General features: G+C 40.9%; 4 protein-coding genes across 10 annotated transcripts; 3 read left to right on the forward strand and 1 right to left on the reverse strand.

The window, feature by feature from the left end:
- The first annotated feature begins 241 nt into the window (after positions 1-241).
- LOC116207772 lies at positions 242-796 on the forward strand. Its single transcript, XM_031540864.1, has one exon. The coding sequence runs from the start codon at positions 242-244 to the stop codon at positions 794-796; it is 555 nt and encodes a 184-aa protein (XP_031396724.1).
- Positions 797-2,460: 1,664 nt separating this feature from the next.
- LOC116206885 (DNA ligase 6) lies at positions 2,461-9,690 on the forward strand. 5 transcript variants are annotated; one of them, XM_031539716.1, is made up of 19 exons: positions 2,463-4,947; positions 5,045-5,162; positions 5,265-5,346; positions 5,503-5,605; positions 5,735-5,831; positions 6,023-6,125; positions 6,260-6,385; positions 6,681-6,728; positions 6,939-7,036; positions 7,132-7,197; positions 7,336-7,495; positions 7,632-7,736; positions 7,880-7,929; positions 8,144-8,178; positions 8,272-8,333; positions 8,412-8,573; positions 8,667-8,733; positions 8,868-8,967; positions 9,065-9,690. In XM_031539716.1, exons 1-19 carry the CDS (start codon positions 2,718-2,720, stop codon positions 9,066-9,068), a joined length of 3,816 nt encoding a protein of 1,271 aa, XP_031395576.1. In that variant the 5' UTR covers positions 2,463-2,717; the 3' UTR covers positions 9,069-9,690. The 5 variants fall into 5 exon arrangements, 4 of the variants coding, with proteins under 4 accessions (XP_031395576.1, XP_031395573.1, XP_031395574.1 ...); XM_031539713.1 differs by having other exon boundaries at positions 2,465-4,947; positions 8,667-8,755; positions 9,065-9,509; XM_031539714.1 differs by having other exon boundaries at positions 2,465-4,947; positions 5,503-5,596; positions 8,667-8,755; positions 9,065-9,509.
- A 252-nt stretch (positions 9,691-9,942) lies between these two features.
- On the forward strand, positions 9,943-11,919 carry LOC116206888 (probable histone chaperone ASF1A). Of its 2 annotated transcripts, none has more exons than XM_031539719.1 (3): positions 9,943-10,304; positions 10,820-10,935; positions 11,154-11,919. In XM_031539719.1, exons 1-3 carry the CDS (start codon positions 10,196-10,198, stop codon positions 11,508-11,510), a joined length of 582 nt encoding a protein of 193 aa, XP_031395579.1. In that variant the 5' UTR covers positions 9,943-10,195; the 3' UTR covers positions 11,511-11,919. The 2 variants fall into 2 exon arrangements, with proteins under 2 accessions (XP_031395579.1, XP_031395580.1); XM_031539720.1 differs by having other exon boundaries at positions 11,241-11,919.
- A 205-nt stretch (positions 11,920-12,124) lies between these two features.
- On the reverse strand, positions 12,125-14,207 carry LOC116206887. 2 transcript variants are annotated; one of them, XM_031539718.1, is made up of 7 exons: positions 13,854-14,207; positions 13,527-13,577; positions 13,119-13,366; positions 12,810-12,935; positions 12,652-12,711; positions 12,459-12,565; positions 12,125-12,339 (listed from the first exon to the last, which is right to left on the reverse strand). In XM_031539718.1, the coding sequence occupies exons 1-6, from the start codon at positions 13,975-13,977 to the stop codon at positions 12,488-12,490; spliced, it is 687 nt and encodes a 228-aa protein (XP_031395578.1). In that variant the 5' UTR covers positions 13,978-14,207; the 3' UTR covers positions 12,125-12,339; positions 12,459-12,487. The 2 variants fall into 2 exon arrangements, with proteins under 2 accessions (XP_031395578.1, XP_031395577.1); XM_031539717.1 differs by having other exon boundaries at positions 13,806-14,204.
- Between the last annotated feature and the right edge of the window lie 363 nt (positions 14,208-14,570).

The following is a 14,570-nucleotide window of genomic DNA, read 5'->3' on the forward strand; positions in this document are numbered from 1 at the left end:
GGAGTTCAACCGCAACACCGTCAACGAATTTCACAACTGGCTCACTTCAGAAACTTCTCTTTTCTCCATTTCGTACTTGGACCATTTCAGCTCTCTCCTCCCTCTTCTCTCACCGTTCAAACTTGTTTTGCTTCTTCTTCTTCTTCTTTGTTGTATTTCTCATATAAATATAAATCATTGTCTTGACTGTTGCCAAGTTTTCGATCAAATCTTCCGTTTCCATTTTCTCTCTCTCCCGATCATGGGCAATTACGTCTCCTGCACTCTACTCACGGGGCGGTCAAGCTGCGCCAAGGTGATCTTTCCGGGAGGTGAAATCCGGCAATTCTCCTCGCCCACCAAGGCTGCGGAGCTCATGCTCGAGACGCCAAACTTCTTCCTCATAAACTCGCATTCCCTTCACATCGGTCGGAGATTCTCGGCTCTCAACGCCGATGAGGACCTCGAGATGGCGAACGTCTATGTCATGTTCCCCATGAAGAGACTCAACTCTCTGGTCACTGCAGCCGACATGGCCCCCTTGTTCCTGGCCGCAACTGCAGTGGCCAAGAAGATATCGGGCAGCAGGGTCAGGATCTTGCCAGAGTTGAGACAGGCCAATGAATGGACAGATCAGAGTCAGAACTCCCCGACTTCATCACCGAAGCTGAGCTTGGAAGAGATTGAAGGGTACACGGATATGAGGCACAGGCTGTCCACGTCCCGTTCGAAGAAGCCGTTGCTGGAGACCATAGTCGAGGAGCCGGTCGGTCCAAGACGGATGCAACATTACATTACCACTAAGTCGCTTATATAGTCTAATTGGATGAATTTTGAACCTCACGACTATTAAGTTTGGTTCGTAGGGTTTATTATTAGGATTGGTGATTTTTTTTTTTTTACTGTGATGATACCAGATGATGAATATAAGTGGACGTGGAATTAATTTCTTCTTCCTTTCTTTGCCCAATAAAGCAAGTAGTTTTTTTTAAAAAATTCTTCTCTAAATTCGTCAGATATCGTTTTAATTTATTATTTATTTATAAGCGCGTGGAAGATAATGCAGTTCCAACATTGGTTGGATTTTGAGTTTTTATATGTGTGATGATGATCAAGTCCAAGCTGTCGGGGCCAGTATGGCATTCTCTTTCTCCACGCTGCATCTCTGTCAAGAACACATGAGGAAAAAAATATAGGAAAAAGTATAAATTTGGTCCATTAGATTTAAATATTTTTCTATTTTTATCAGTTTTGTAATTTTTTCATCGTTTATATTTTATACATTTGATTACTTTTCTATTTTAGCTATTTTTCTTTTTTTTATTCATTTTCATCCAGTACCTTTGATTACTTTTCTATTTTTGATCGAATTTTTATTAGAGAATATTTTAATTTTAGTTTTTAATCTTTTAAAGTTATTTGTTTTAGTCCAAAATCTTTGATTTTGTTAAATTTTTCTTAATATTAAAAGTTTCGTTTCTTATACTTCTACCCCTAGAATTCTCATAAAATGCCCATGCATTATTTTTAAATTCTAAAAAAATATTGTCTTAATTTATAAAATAAAATAAAATATATCTAAATAATAAAACAAAAATCGTGAACATACTCGAAAGAATGAGCAAAGACAAGCATTTACGTCGCAGGAATCTTAGAAGGGGTGATGCCAGTTTGTATTAAGAGAATCGATTTTGTTTGTGACACAAAAAAAGACGATTGTGGTTCGATAGACATGAATCACATCTATGAGCTTGATAGTAACATATTATGCAAGGACATGGTAAGCCTTGATGCAGGAAATGATGTTGCAAGTGTGATTGTGGATGGAGTTATGGGCTTAAGGTGACATCCCCTAAGGTGGTAGTGTGACTTCGTCCCCTACAGGCTACCGCCGCCTCTCTCCCTATCAATTTATCAGCCTCTCTCTCAAAATATATTTCGATAGATTTTGTTTTATTTTTGGATTTCAAATAATATTTTTTTTATAAATTTCAAAATATCGTTTGGGCATTTTTATGGGAATTTGAAGAGTGGACGTATAAGGAAAAAAGTTTAATATTAAGAAAAAAATTGAACAAAAAAAGAATTATGATAAAAGAATAACTTTCAGAGGTTAAGGATCAAAGTTCAAATTTTTTCTAATAAAAAAATTGATAAAAGGACAAAAATAGAAAAGTAATCAAGGGTATTGTATGAAAGTGAACCCAAAAAAAAAGAAGAAAAAAATACTAAAACAGAAAGGCATTTAAAGATATAATATCTAAACGAAAAAAATTAAAAAAAAGGGGCTAAAATAGAAAATCATCCAAATGTAGAGGACCAAATGTATAGTTATTTTGAAAAATATATATAAAAAAAAGAAAGAAGAAATGCAGGGTCAGGTTTATAATATGTGGGCCCGGTTGGGAGGCCCAACCCAAGTTTGGGCTAACCGGTCCGGCCTACTAGCACTTGCCCGCCTGGGGCCTGGCATTTCCCGCTCCCGCTCCCGCCCCCGCCCGGGGCCGTGATCGACCGACCTTCTCCTCCGTCGTCTCCTCTCCAGAAGTAGAAAGAAACTGACAGTGACGGTCCGACACACGTCGCTGCTTAAGCGCCATATCCTGCGAACTTCCCAACGGTCAGCTTCTTCTTCAACTCCCCCGTTTCCCTTCTCGAGTCCCTTCCATCTCCATCTTCTCCGCTGAAGAAGAAAATGCTCTCTTTTTCTTTCCCAATCCATTTCTTCCATCCACGCTATGGCTTCTGAAGCTCCCAAAACCCTAGACTCCACCCGCCTATTCACTGCCGCCCTCGGTCCCTCCTCCCCGGGACCCCCATTTCCTCTTCCTCCTATTCCTTCCGATATCCCTCTCTCGAAGCTCATCCCTAAGACCCGTTTTCTCGTCGATGCATTCCGCCACGTGGGTGATCACTCTATCTCTTACTTCCTCTCCCACTTTCACTCCGACCACTACACTGGCCTCGCCCCAAATTGGTGTAAAGGCATAATATTTTGCTCCCGTATTACTTCCCGCCTCCTCGTGGAAGTCCTGAAAGTACCCGATTGCTTTGTCGTGTCTTTACCGCTCAGTGAGACTGTTTTGATTGACGGGTGTGAGGTCACATTGATCGATGCCAACCACTGCCCTGGAGCAGTACAATTTCTGTTCAAGATTCCTATTGGCGATGGCAAGCTGGAGAGGTATGTTCACACGGGGGACTTTCGTTTCTGCGATTCTATGAGAGGGGAGCCTTTCCTCAAAGAGTTCGTGGGCTGTGATGCAATTTTCTTGGACACTACTTATTGTAATCCCAAATTTGTCTTCCCTCCGCAAGAGGAATCTATTGATTATATTGTTAGTGCTATTGAAAAGGTTGGAAGTGAATGCCGGGGCTCTGCAGAGAAGGTTCTGTTTCTTATAGCTACCTATGTCATTGGAAAAGAGAGGATTTTGCTGGAAGTCGCACGGAGACGTTCCTGTAAGGTATATGTCGACGGTCGAAAGATGATGGTTTTAAGTGTTTTGGGGTATGGAAACAGTGGCTTATTCACAGAAGATGAGTGCGAAAGTTGTGTTCATGTGGTCGGGTGGAATATCTTAGGTGAGACATGGCCATATTTTCGACCCAATTTCGTCAAGATGAGGGAGATTTTGATGGAAAAGGGATATGATAAAGTCGTGGGTTTTGTGCCCACTGGGTGGACATATGAAGTGAAACGAGATAAATTTGCGGTCAGGACCAAGGATCCGTTTGAGATTCATCTTGTACCATATAGTGAGCATTCGAACTACGATGAGCTTAGGGAGTTTGTCAGATTTTTAAAACCGAAGCATGTCTTTCCTACAGTGGGCTTAGATGTTGAGAAGCTTGACAGCAAGCATCTCCAAAAATTGCAGAAGCATTTTGCTGGATTGGTGAATGAGACAGCAAACAAGAGGGATTTTTTAATGAATTTCGGTCGGGTGTCTTCTGAACATGATGAAGTGTGTCAAGCAGATTTGAAACTGGAGACAGATGCACAAACTTCTGCTGAAGATGCCTGTGAAAATTCTTCTGTAGCATCTGTATTTGATGGCTCATCTGTCCAGGAAGAACAAGGTTTGCCAAATCTTCTGCTTCAGAGTGAGGCAAGGGAGGAGGTTTTGCAGGAACTCCGTGCTTGTCTGCCCGCTTGGGCCACGAGGGATCAAATGTTAGACCTAATTAGCACTTCGGGAAGTGATATAATTGAAGCAGCTTCTAACTTCTATGAACGCGAAACTGATTTTTACCGCCAAGTTTCTGCTTCCTTGACTACCTCATCTGATGCCTCTGTGTCAGTTTCAACACCGAGTTCTGCCAAGAGTAACCCTGCGAGAAATATGAATTTCCTTTCAAGTAGAGCAGAGAAGGCGACTAAAACCATTCAAGTGAAAAAAAGTCCCAGCTTGGGTAAGAAGAAGAGTGTCAATGAAAATCCAAAAAGGAAGCGTAAGATTGATGCAAAACTGGAGCCTTTGGGTAGTGGGAGTGGGTCTAGACAATCTAGAATAACAAGCTTTTTCACTAAAAAGTCGCCTGCTGCTCCCCTGGGTTGTGTGGTTGGGACTGAGTCTCTCCAAAGCATTAGGGAAGAAGACTCGTCTTCCAATCCAGTTGACGAGAAAATAGATAAGTTTCTTCAAATAATAAATGGCAATGAATCATCAAGAAACTATGCTGCGAGCATCTTGGAGAAGGCAAAAGGAGACATTAACAAAGCATTAGATTTATATTATGCTAATCCTGTGAATTCTCCCAGTCACGATAAAGGGGTTTTGGAAATACATGACTCTGCAATTCAAACTCTCTCTACTGTTGATGATAGTTCTAGCTCCAAGATAGTCAAAACTCTGCCAGAAAATTCAGTAAATATTCCTGCTGTTCCTATCGAGGAGGCAGCAGCAGAACATGAGAAGAATTGCATATCATTACCACCGGAAAAGTACGACCCGGTACTGCATGGTTGGTGTTTTATTGACTTTGGGCATACTGGCTTTACGCTTATTCGCCACTTCAGATTATCATTTTGGAATATCTGATGATTAAGAACCCTGTGCAGCCTGTTGGAGAAGTGGACAGCCTGCTCCTTACATCCATCTAGCACGGACCTTTGAACTGGTTGAGCGGGAGAAGGGCAAGATAAAGGCTACATCTATGCTTTGCAACATGTTCAGAAGGTACGTTAAAAGCTATTGCCAAGTCTATCAAACTACAATTTTGTTCTTATTACTTTCTTGTTTTGTCTCAATATTTTCTTCTATTATTTCCCCATCTTACAGTTTGTTGGCCCTATCACTGGAAGACGTGTTGCCCGTTGTATATCTCTGTACAAATAAGATTGCCTCTGACCATGAAAATATGGTACCAACTTTTCGAGTTACAAGGCATTAACTCTTCTTTATGTAACTGATTATCATTATAGATAATTTTCTGATTCAATAAGGCCTCACTATTGACGAATATTTATAATATTATTAATTTTTTGTACTGGGTCCTTATGATGAATTGGTTGTTTAGGAACTAAATATTGGTGGGAGCTTGGTTACAACAGCTTTGGAAGAGGCTTGTGGGGTGAAACGGTCTAAAATAAGGGATATGTACAACAAATTAGGTGATCTTGGTAGGGTTATAATGGCATTGTTATTTCCCTTTTCTTAACTAATTAGTTTTTCCTTTTTTATTTGGCAAAATACTGCTTACTCCTTTTCTTTCTAAAGAATATACGAGTAAAGTCTATGATGATGGCTAGGTGATGTTGCCCAAGAATGCCGTCAAACGCAAACATTACTTGCCTCTCCTTCACCACTTCTGATTAAAGATGTGTTCTCTGAGTTGAAAAGGATAAGGTATGAACATTTTCATCTTAAATTGTTGATTGAAGAACCTGAATTGCATTGTTCTGTGATAGTGGTGGAAATGACTTGATTATGATTGTTTATGCCATAACATAAGGGTTATTTCAGTTGGCGTTCATTTGGACAAATTCTTTAATATGCACCTTATTACATTTACTTTTCTTCTCATATGAAATTATCAGTCTTCAAACAGGTGGCGGAAGAACCATTCGGAAAAGGGGCATTATTGTGAAGCTCATGCGCTCTTGTAGAGAGATGGAGATGAAATTTCTTGTCAGAACTCTGGTAAGATTCTACTGGAGAATTTTGCCTCCTGCTCCTCTTCTTACTTCTCCTTTTTTTCATTTTTTTCTTTTTATTTTCTTATTTTTTTAATTTTTTTATTGCCCTTCCATATGGACCATTGCGGTACTTTATAGGTGAGGAATCTCCGCATTGGAGCAATGATGAGGACTATTCTGCCTGCATTAGCTCAAGCTGTCGTAATGAATTCAACCTCCAATTTTCATTGCAAAGACACAACAGAAAGGTTGCAGAAGATGCAGGTTCTCGTGCCTTAACACTTATTCCCTTCTCTTATCATTGAAATGGTTTTAGCTCTTTGGTATGACTAACTATGAAGGCTTTTAAATGAAGTCATAATTAACTCGTGCCTTAAATACTAATTCCATTCTCTCTTCGTTATTTTCGGTTTTGCACATCTTAGTTTCACTTTGAAAAAGGAAAAAAACAAAAACAAAAACAAAATTTCCACTTCAGAGTTTCCTTAGTGTAGTGCAGACCAGTAAGGAGTTATCTTTGACTTAATGTTGATTAATTTGACTTCTCATTCTTTGTTAGAGCCTTTCTGCTGCAGTTATTGAAGCGTATAATATCCTTCCAAGCTTGGTGAGATTTTTTTTTATTTTTTTTGTGACTTAGATTTTTCAGATTATAATCTTTTCATTCCTCCCATGGGCCTTGTTGTTAGGCCATCTCTTACTTGCAAGAGATGCTCCACTAAGACATGCTATCATTCTAAGTTTCCTCAATTTGGTGCCTATTTTAGTTAGTACATACATTACTTATGATACTTAAGATAGAATTTACCATAAACAGGATGTGATTGTACCTTCTCTAATGAAGGAAGGCGTTGAATTTTCTTCATCGACCCTATCAATGACTCCTGGAATACCTATAAAGCCGATGCTTGCGAAGTATAAACTTAAACTCTCCTCTTTGTTTCCTCCGCTTTAACCCATCCATTTTTAAAATTTTTTTTCTTCTTCTTTTGCCTTTGTTTTGGGCTTAGAATTACTAATGGAATTCCATCAGTGGTCAAACTCTTCCAGAACAGGGCTTTCACATGCGAATATAAGTAAGTCTTCTCAGCATATAAGTTGATGTAATTGACTATACACATAGAGGAAAAGGTCTATTTTTTTCTTTTTAATGGTATTATTGTCAAATCTTCTGGAGAACATCTCTTGATGTTGCTATGCCATTCAAATGCTAGATACGATGGTCAGCGTGCCCAAATTCACAAGTCACTTGATGGATCTATTCGCATATTTTCTCGAAATGGGGATGAGACAACCTCTAGATTTCCCGATGTTGTTGCCATTATCAATGAGTCTTGTAAAGCATCTGCCATGACGTTTGTATTGGATGCTGAGGTAAGACATGTTAATGCACTCAAAGGAAAACGTCAAGTAATTAAAAGAAGTATTGGTTTTAAGGTAATAAGATAATTCAGATTCTATACCACGCTCATTTTGGCTCTGTTTTCTTCTTTGTTATTCGTCTGTGCAGATAGTGGCGGTTGACCGGAACAGGAGCAAACTCATGTCCTTTCAAGAACTATCATCCAGAGAAAGAGGCAGTAGAGATTCGTCAATCCCTGTAGATAGCATAAAGGTCAGACATAAGACAAATTTATTTTCTATTTCGTGGATTTAATCTATTCCATGGACTGATGGCATCCTGTTTACTTTTATGGGAAAGCAACCTTTTCTTTTGCTTTGTTTTCTTTCATTTCCAATATTTTCTCCTTTTTGTAGGTTGAAATTTGCGTATTTGTTTTCGACATCATGTTTGCCAATGGCGAGCAGTAAGCATCTAAAACCTATTTTACTTTCTTTACCTTATTCAAGTCAAATCAAATTTCTAAAAGATGAGGAATAATCTTGGGTATATGACATACTTGATATTCAGATAATAGGAGTTATATCCAACATGTCCATCAGAGTTGCATGGTCTAAAATTTTTCATCAGTTAGCAAATAGTAAGTAGAATATAAACTAATCAGGGGACTCTCTATTCAGGTTGCTGAGCTTTCCTCTCCGCGAAAGACGTAAATGTAATCATCTTCCCCCTGTTTAATCATCCAGACTTCTTGAGTGTCTAAATACAATCCTCTCTTCTGGTTCAATATTTCCTAATGAATTGACAGATTTGATGGAGCTGTTCAATGACGAGAAGAGGAGCTACTTTGAATATGCAAAACAAATGACCGTGAGCGCTCAGTTCCTCGGAACTTTTTCGATACACGCATGAAATTCTTGCTTAGACATGGTTGATCTTCTATTGTAGGTTGAAGGAGAGGAAGCTGATCTGTCCAGTGAAGCCACTGTCACTAAGATTAACTCCTTTCTCGAAGATGCTCTTCGATCTTCATGTGAAGGAATCATGGTCAAATCCTTGGACGATGATGCTGGATATTCTCCATCAAAGCGTTCTGATTCATGGTTAAAGGTTCTTACCACCAATCTTTTCAGTAAATTTTACTTAAAATGAAAGGCCAAAGCCTGTATCTGACTTCATCTGAGAATGCCTTTCCTTCTGCAGGTAAAACGGGACTATGTGGAAGGACTGAGCGACTCTCTTGATTTAGTTCCCATCGGTGCTTGGCATGGTAATGGGAGAAAAGCTGGATGGTAATTTATTTCTCAGTAACTCAAGGATGGTCCTTTTAAGTCATTGAGCAAGGGTACCCAAGTCGTCTCCGCTGAAGTTTTACCATCATTGATATAATTTTATTGTATTCAGGTATAGTCCATTTCTTATGGCATGTTATAACCCGGAGGCGGAAGAGTATCAAAGTGTATGTCGAGTCATGTCAGGGTTTTCTGATTCATTCTACATTGAGGTAAATAGAATGTCCCTGACTAAGTTGAATACTTACATGCATGGAGCATGCTTGCAGGTCAATGAGGCAGAGGGTTAATTCTGTTTTTGAATTGCAGATGAAGGAGTTCTTTTCGGGGGACAGGATTTTGTCCAGGAAGCCACCTTACTATAAAACGGGTGAGGTGCCCGACGTGTGGTTCTCTTCGGAAGTTGTCTGGGAAATAAGGGGTGCAGATTTCACAGTATCGCCAGTCCACCAAGCTGCAATAGGTTTAGTCCATCCTTCACGAGGAATCTCTGTGAGGTTCCCGCGGTTCATCCGCCGCGTCTCCGACAGGAACCCCGATGAGTGTAGCACAGCTGCAGATGTTGCAGAGATGTTCCAGTCTCAAAGTCGGAAAATGGATGTGACTGGTGGCCGGGAGTGAGTGGGCTTTCATGCTCGTGTACAGGTTCGGAGCTAGTAGATAGGTTTGTAGGGTTGGGCCCATTTTTGGCAGTTATACATACTGTATCACGTAGGAAGTGTCCTTGTTTCTGGCCATCTCACTTAAAGTTAAGAGCCTTTGAAAGTGTGAAGATGTGAAAACAGAACCCGACAAATTGCCAGTGTTGCTTGCTTGCAATTTCTTAAAGATGTTGCAAGCGAAATGGTATTGGAATTGCATAAACATAGTTATCTTTGTGAAGTTCTCTTCAACATCTTATCAAACGCAATAAATGTACGGTATGTTGGACGCGAGATTGATCATCTTTCGAGAATCGAAATAGAATCCGAAAGGTATCTTTGATTGCAGAATTGAGTTCATACTTGAAAGTTTAGTCGTTGGTTGATAGCATCACTGAATCAGCAGATTATACCCCGCCTGCCGTTTTCAGTTTGCCCAGTGTCCCCGATCTCCCGCCAAACGTTTCCACCGGCAATCGCCCGTTACAAAAACAAATTATAATTTTTTTTTTTTAAAAAAAATGGAAAACTGAAAAACTGCTTGTTTTTTTTTTTTTTTTGGTGAATTAGATAGAAAATCACATCTTTTTTCGGGGGAGAAAAGCAAGCAGCTGCTGCTGCTGCCGTCGATTCGGCCGGGGGTGTCTGTCGGCAGCTTCTATCTTACTGTTTCAGGTGACCTATTTCGAGCTGGCCGAAGCTTCTGGAGCTTAGGGTTTCAATCAATTGGGATTTCCCAGCTTAACCAAGTAAGCTCCATGCGAAGCGAATTAACATCTCCTGCTTCGAGTTTGATGCAATGAGCGCCGTGAACATCACGAACGTCGCGGTATTGGATAACCCGGCATCCTTTCTGACTCCCCTCCAGTTCGAGATCTCCTACGAGAGCGTTACGCCTCTGAAAGACGGTATCTTTTCCCATTCTTCCCTTGAAATTCAAAACTGTTACCGTCTCTTTCTTTGGTCAATCATTAGTTTGTCTTCCAAGTTCCGAGTAAGGCCGGCTTAGCTCAGGTCTAGGGTAGTAGGGTATTTGCAGGATCTTTTGGACTTAAACGGCTGAAAGAAAATAAAACGAAAACCTTTTTTTTTTTAATTTAAAAAAAAATAAAAAAAATGGAGCTTCTCCATCAATTTTAACTCTTCTTCACCATTATTAATGGCTGCATGTCCATTGATAATTTTTGGCGAAATCAAAGTGCTCGTTGTTTCGGTTCATGTTGATTGAGGAGACCAGTTGGTATTAAGCTGTAGAGCGTGCTGTTGCCGATTGAACACTTGACATTAGCAAACTTTAGTAGTAGATTCATAGGCATAATTATAGTTTGTTCTGGTTTTTTGTTGTTATTCTCTCCTAAGTCTCAAGTCTCTTTTGAAGCCAGACATTCCTTCATACAAGAGCCACTTTTTCTGTCCTCAACAGATTTGGAATGGAAGCTTATCTATGTTGGATCTGCCGAAGATGAGACTTATGATCAACTGCTAGAGAGCGTGCTTGTTGGCCCGGTTAACGTTGGAAATTATCGATTTCTGTTGCAGGTAATCTTGATTAAATTCTGGTGGACTTTCTGTCTTTCTGCCCTTGTCTAAGTACATGCTTTGGTTACCTCTTTATGTATGTTCCAAGGGTATCCGAACCTAAATTCAGATTTCGACTCTTCCATTTATTAATAATATTATGCATCATTTATCCAAAAAAAAAAAAGTACATGCTTTGGCATCATCTACAATCTTTAAAATGAGCAGAGGGTGTGCAGGCTGACCCCCCAGACCCATCAAAGATACGTGAAGAAGATATCATCGGGGTCACTGTACTTCTGCTTACCTGCTCTTATCTGGGCCAGGAATTCGTGAGGGTGGGCTACTATGTCAACAATGATTACGAGGATGAACAGCTGAGAGAAGAACCTCCATCAAAGGTGCTGATCGATAAGGTCCAGAGGAATATACTCTCTGACAAACCTCGAGTCACAAAGTTCCCCATCAATTTTCACCCAGAGAGCAGTGGAAGTGGGGAACCATCGCCTTCACAGGATCAGCCCGTTGAGAACAATGGCGATGGGGAACAACGATTCGATACACCAGCTTGCCCTCCAGAAGAGCCAGGACCTTAGCATTTGCACTGTGAGATCGACATCTGACCCTCGATAGATCAATACATCAGTTTGAGGTACAAGCGCGGTTCTCGTTTTAAGGAATGCTTTTGCTCCTTGAATGAAGATTCATGCCCCTACGCTACATCACACCTGCTCTTGCCTCCTGAGGTCTCAATCTATCACCTCTGTTTTTGGTTGATCAACTAGAGATCCTCCTGGGAGATGCTTTTCTCCTTGTGTTGTTACACCTAATCCTTTCGGATCGATGGACGAGAATTTTTTGGTCTCCTAAAGACTTTGTAGTTTCTAACTTATAATGGTGTTATGTTAACCTTCTGCCCTAGGTTGGATGCTCCAACTCTTCCAATGCGTATGCTGCTGATTTTCCCCGTGTTTCAATAAAGGTTCCTCTTCTTTTTACTGGCAATATTGCTATGAAGATTCTCTCTCTCTCTCCTCTCCTCTTCTCTTTTTTTTTTTTTTTCTCCCTTTATGCTAGCTCAGCTAGCCATAATCTATTGAAGCTCGAGGATTATCAATGACCTCTTCCAGAGCTACTTGAAGTGAGTTCAAGAAAACTGTTCGACAGTAAATCCGTGCTCCAATCTGACATCTATTGTTCCAAAACCATATAACGAGGAAAATAAAACTTTTGTAACAATTTAAGAAATACGTTACATGCATGTTTGGGTAAAAGCTGAGAAACTGATAATTGGACATATCAAACAGCGAACGTTTCCAATGTTCACCAGGAACTACTAAAAACTCAAGCAACCTATGCAAGCAGCTTGTCTTCTCGGAAATGAGTCGCAACTGAACCACAGAAGAGATCATCATCCTTGGGATTCTGTAAGATGTGCAGCAATTTAATGGAGATGTTAAGCGACCACGCAAACTGAAAGACCAAATTCCAGTCGGAGACGTCCAAATAATGGAAGCAGTTTTCTGAGCATTGAGGTAAACTACCAGTGATAAGGAATAGCCTGCCAATCCACTCATTTTCTACGTTGTTTCTTGGAAGAGCTTTTTGTTTCCCGCTTTGCGTCTTCCAGGTCAGACTCAGCTTGCATTTTCTGCAATTCACGAGAAGCAGCTTATACTCCACCTCCGGACCTTCCTAAAAGAGAGAGCAATTTTCAGAGGAAAATGTTGATAGTACCTTCTTTCTGAATCTCTTTCTCGGTTGCTGTTCTCCTTTCTTTTTCTTTGTAGGATTATCCTGGCATAGGAATAAAGAAACCAATGAAGTTCGACCTACATTTGACCTTACTTAGATCCAATATTCCCTACCGGTTTGAGCTGACCTACAAAACCAACCTTTGCCAATGATACGATTCGGGCATGCATCTCTGCGGCTGTCTCTTGATCCTCGACTTCCCCATCACTGTTCAGCATGGACTTCAACCGACCATCATTGAGTAGTTTCTCGGATCGAATATGTCTCTGAAATAATTGAGTGCAACAGATCAAGATCTTCATAACTAGTAAACTAGCGTGATAAAACAGGGCCCGCTTTTCTCCAGAATAAGAAAGATGCTACTTAATAGAAGTTCAGAATACTCAGAGCACCGGAGAACCTTCTGTGCAAGAGGATGATCATCTGTACAAACAGTGATCATGGCTTACCTTGGATATAAGATGAGCCTTCAAAGACTCCTCGTTCAGGCAGACAATTCTTGGACATATCCGACACCTGAAAACGGACTTGCACTTTAAGACATAAGCTAGGGCATCAGCTGGAACCACATCAGCTTCGGCGGTGGTTTCAAAATCTCGGTTTTTTATTTTGGTCTGGAGCTTGCTGGGTAATGGACTCTCAGAAAGACTTTGCCCATGATTTCCCGTCTCAGAATCATCCTCATCTACTGGTGAACCTGAGATGCCATTATTACATCAGATACACAGAGTGCCTCTCGTGATGTAGACAGATGAAATCCTTATACTAGAATCATTGCTTGTTATAATCTGTTGATTTCAAACAGTACAGACATTAACTGAATTCATCAACAAGAGCAGTAAATTTAACTACTCTACCTGTCGAATCAACGCCAACCTCATTGCCTGAGCTATCTTCGCTTTCATATCCTGAAACGCAAATTGATTAACCAGAAACGTGAGGAGCTCCGAAATAATGGCATTCTCAGGTAGCGCCAGAAAATGCCATTCCACTCGGAAACAGCCACTTGTTATCGAATGCAATGAGGAGGAGATAAAGCAAAGGATGGGCATCCTCCCAAGAATTGAGCAAGAGATTCCTAATATGAAATTCCAAGTTATCGACATAACCGTAAAATTTCCTAGCTTGATACGAACCAGAAGAGGTGGAAGAAGGCTCAGGGTGGTCCTCGCGGAGTTCCTCACCCGCATCGTCTTCTGAATCGTCCGTAGCTCCAGTCTCTACTTCAGAGTCGGAGGACGAAGAAGACGAACCGGAGGGATCATCTTTGTCGCCGTGTTCGAGCTTATAGAACCGCCTCTTTATCATATTTAAGCTTAGCCTCGTGCTAATTCAGCAATGGCAATTCAGGAAAAAAAGCGATCTTATCTGACGCGCGGATACTTGCAGAGGGCGACGAGTCGCGCCTGAAGGAGGGGATGTGAGCTCTACAGGGAGACTTCTGCCCCGTTCGGCTGCTGACGGCTGAGGCTGTAGGAAGAGAGAGACTTAAGTCAGCTGCAGAAGAGAGAGAAAGGGCGCGGGGGGTGGGAGAAGGGTTTTGGGTTCCGGCCTATAAATGTGGTGGTCCATAGACCCAATCTCGGCCGATAGCTTTTGGGGATCATATCGTAGGCCCATTTCCCATCATACGGTAAAGCTTTTGGGGATCATATTGTAGGCCCATTTCCCATCATACGGTAGTCCAATTTACCGGCCTATAAGTGTGATGGTTCATAGGCCCATTTCCGGCCTATACTTTGATGTATTATAGGCCCAATTCCCAGCATATACTTCAAGGTAGCATTTGGTGGTTGGAAGAGCTTCGAAATCCTAAACTCATGCTTGGTAACGGTACGGTGGGGGATAGGAATTGGGATGAGGCTGTGTATATTTCTTAAGGAAACTAATCCCAACTAGGG

The sequence above is a fragment of the Punica granatum genome, chromosome 5 (assembly GCF_007655135.1).
Source record: "Punica granatum isolate Tunisia-2019 chromosome 5, ASM765513v2, whole genome shotgun sequence".
Classification (NCBI taxonomy): domain Eukaryota; kingdom Viridiplantae; phylum Streptophyta; class Magnoliopsida; order Myrtales; family Lythraceae; genus Punica; species Punica granatum.

What these genes read in the sequence shown, in the direction of transcription:
- LOC116207772 (XM_031540864.1), top strand. Translation starts at nt 242, where the DNA reads ATGGGCAATTACGTCTCCTGCACTCTACTCACGGGGCGGTCAAGCTGC.
- LOC116206885 (XM_031539713.1), top strand. Translation starts at nt 2,718, where the DNA reads ATGGCTTCTGAAGCTCCCAAAACCCTAGACTCCACCCGCCTATTCACT. An exon ending in CTTTGCAACATGTTCAGAAG is followed by an intron (nt 5,163 to 5,264) that starts GTACGTTAAAAG and finishes CCCATCTTACAG; the next exon opens with TTTGTTGGCCCTATCACTGG. An exon ending in CAACAAATTAGGTGATCTTG is followed by an intron (nt 5,606 to 5,734) that starts GTAGGGTTATAA and finishes GATGATGGCTAG; the next exon opens with GTGATGTTGCCCAAGAATGC.
- LOC116206888 (XM_031539719.1), top strand. Translation starts at nt 10,196, where the DNA reads ATGAGCGCCGTGAACATCACGAACGTCGCGGTATTGGATAACCCGGCA. An exon ending in CGTTACGCCTCTGAAAGACG is followed by an intron (nt 10,305 to 10,819) that starts GTATCTTTTCCC and finishes TGTCCTCAACAG; the next exon opens with ATTTGGAATGGAAGCTTATC. An exon ending in ATTATCGATTTCTGTTGCAG is followed by an intron (nt 10,936 to 11,153) that starts GTAATCTTGATT and finishes GAGGGTGTGCAG; the next exon opens with GCTGACCCCCCAGACCCATC.
- LOC116206887 (XM_031539717.1), bottom strand. Translation starts at nt 13,977, where the DNA reads ATGATAAAGAGGCGGTTCTATAAGCTCGAACACGGCGACAAAGATGAT. An exon ending in GGTTGGCGTTGATTCGACAG is followed by an intron (nt 13,367 to 13,526) that starts GTAGAGTAGTTA and finishes ATGGCATCTCAG; the next exon opens with GTTCACCAGTAGATGAGGAT. An exon ending in GAATCGTATCATTGGCAAAG is followed by an intron (nt 12,712 to 12,809) that starts GTTGGTTTTGTA and finishes TTCCTATGCCAG; the next exon opens with GATAATCCTACAAAGAAAAA.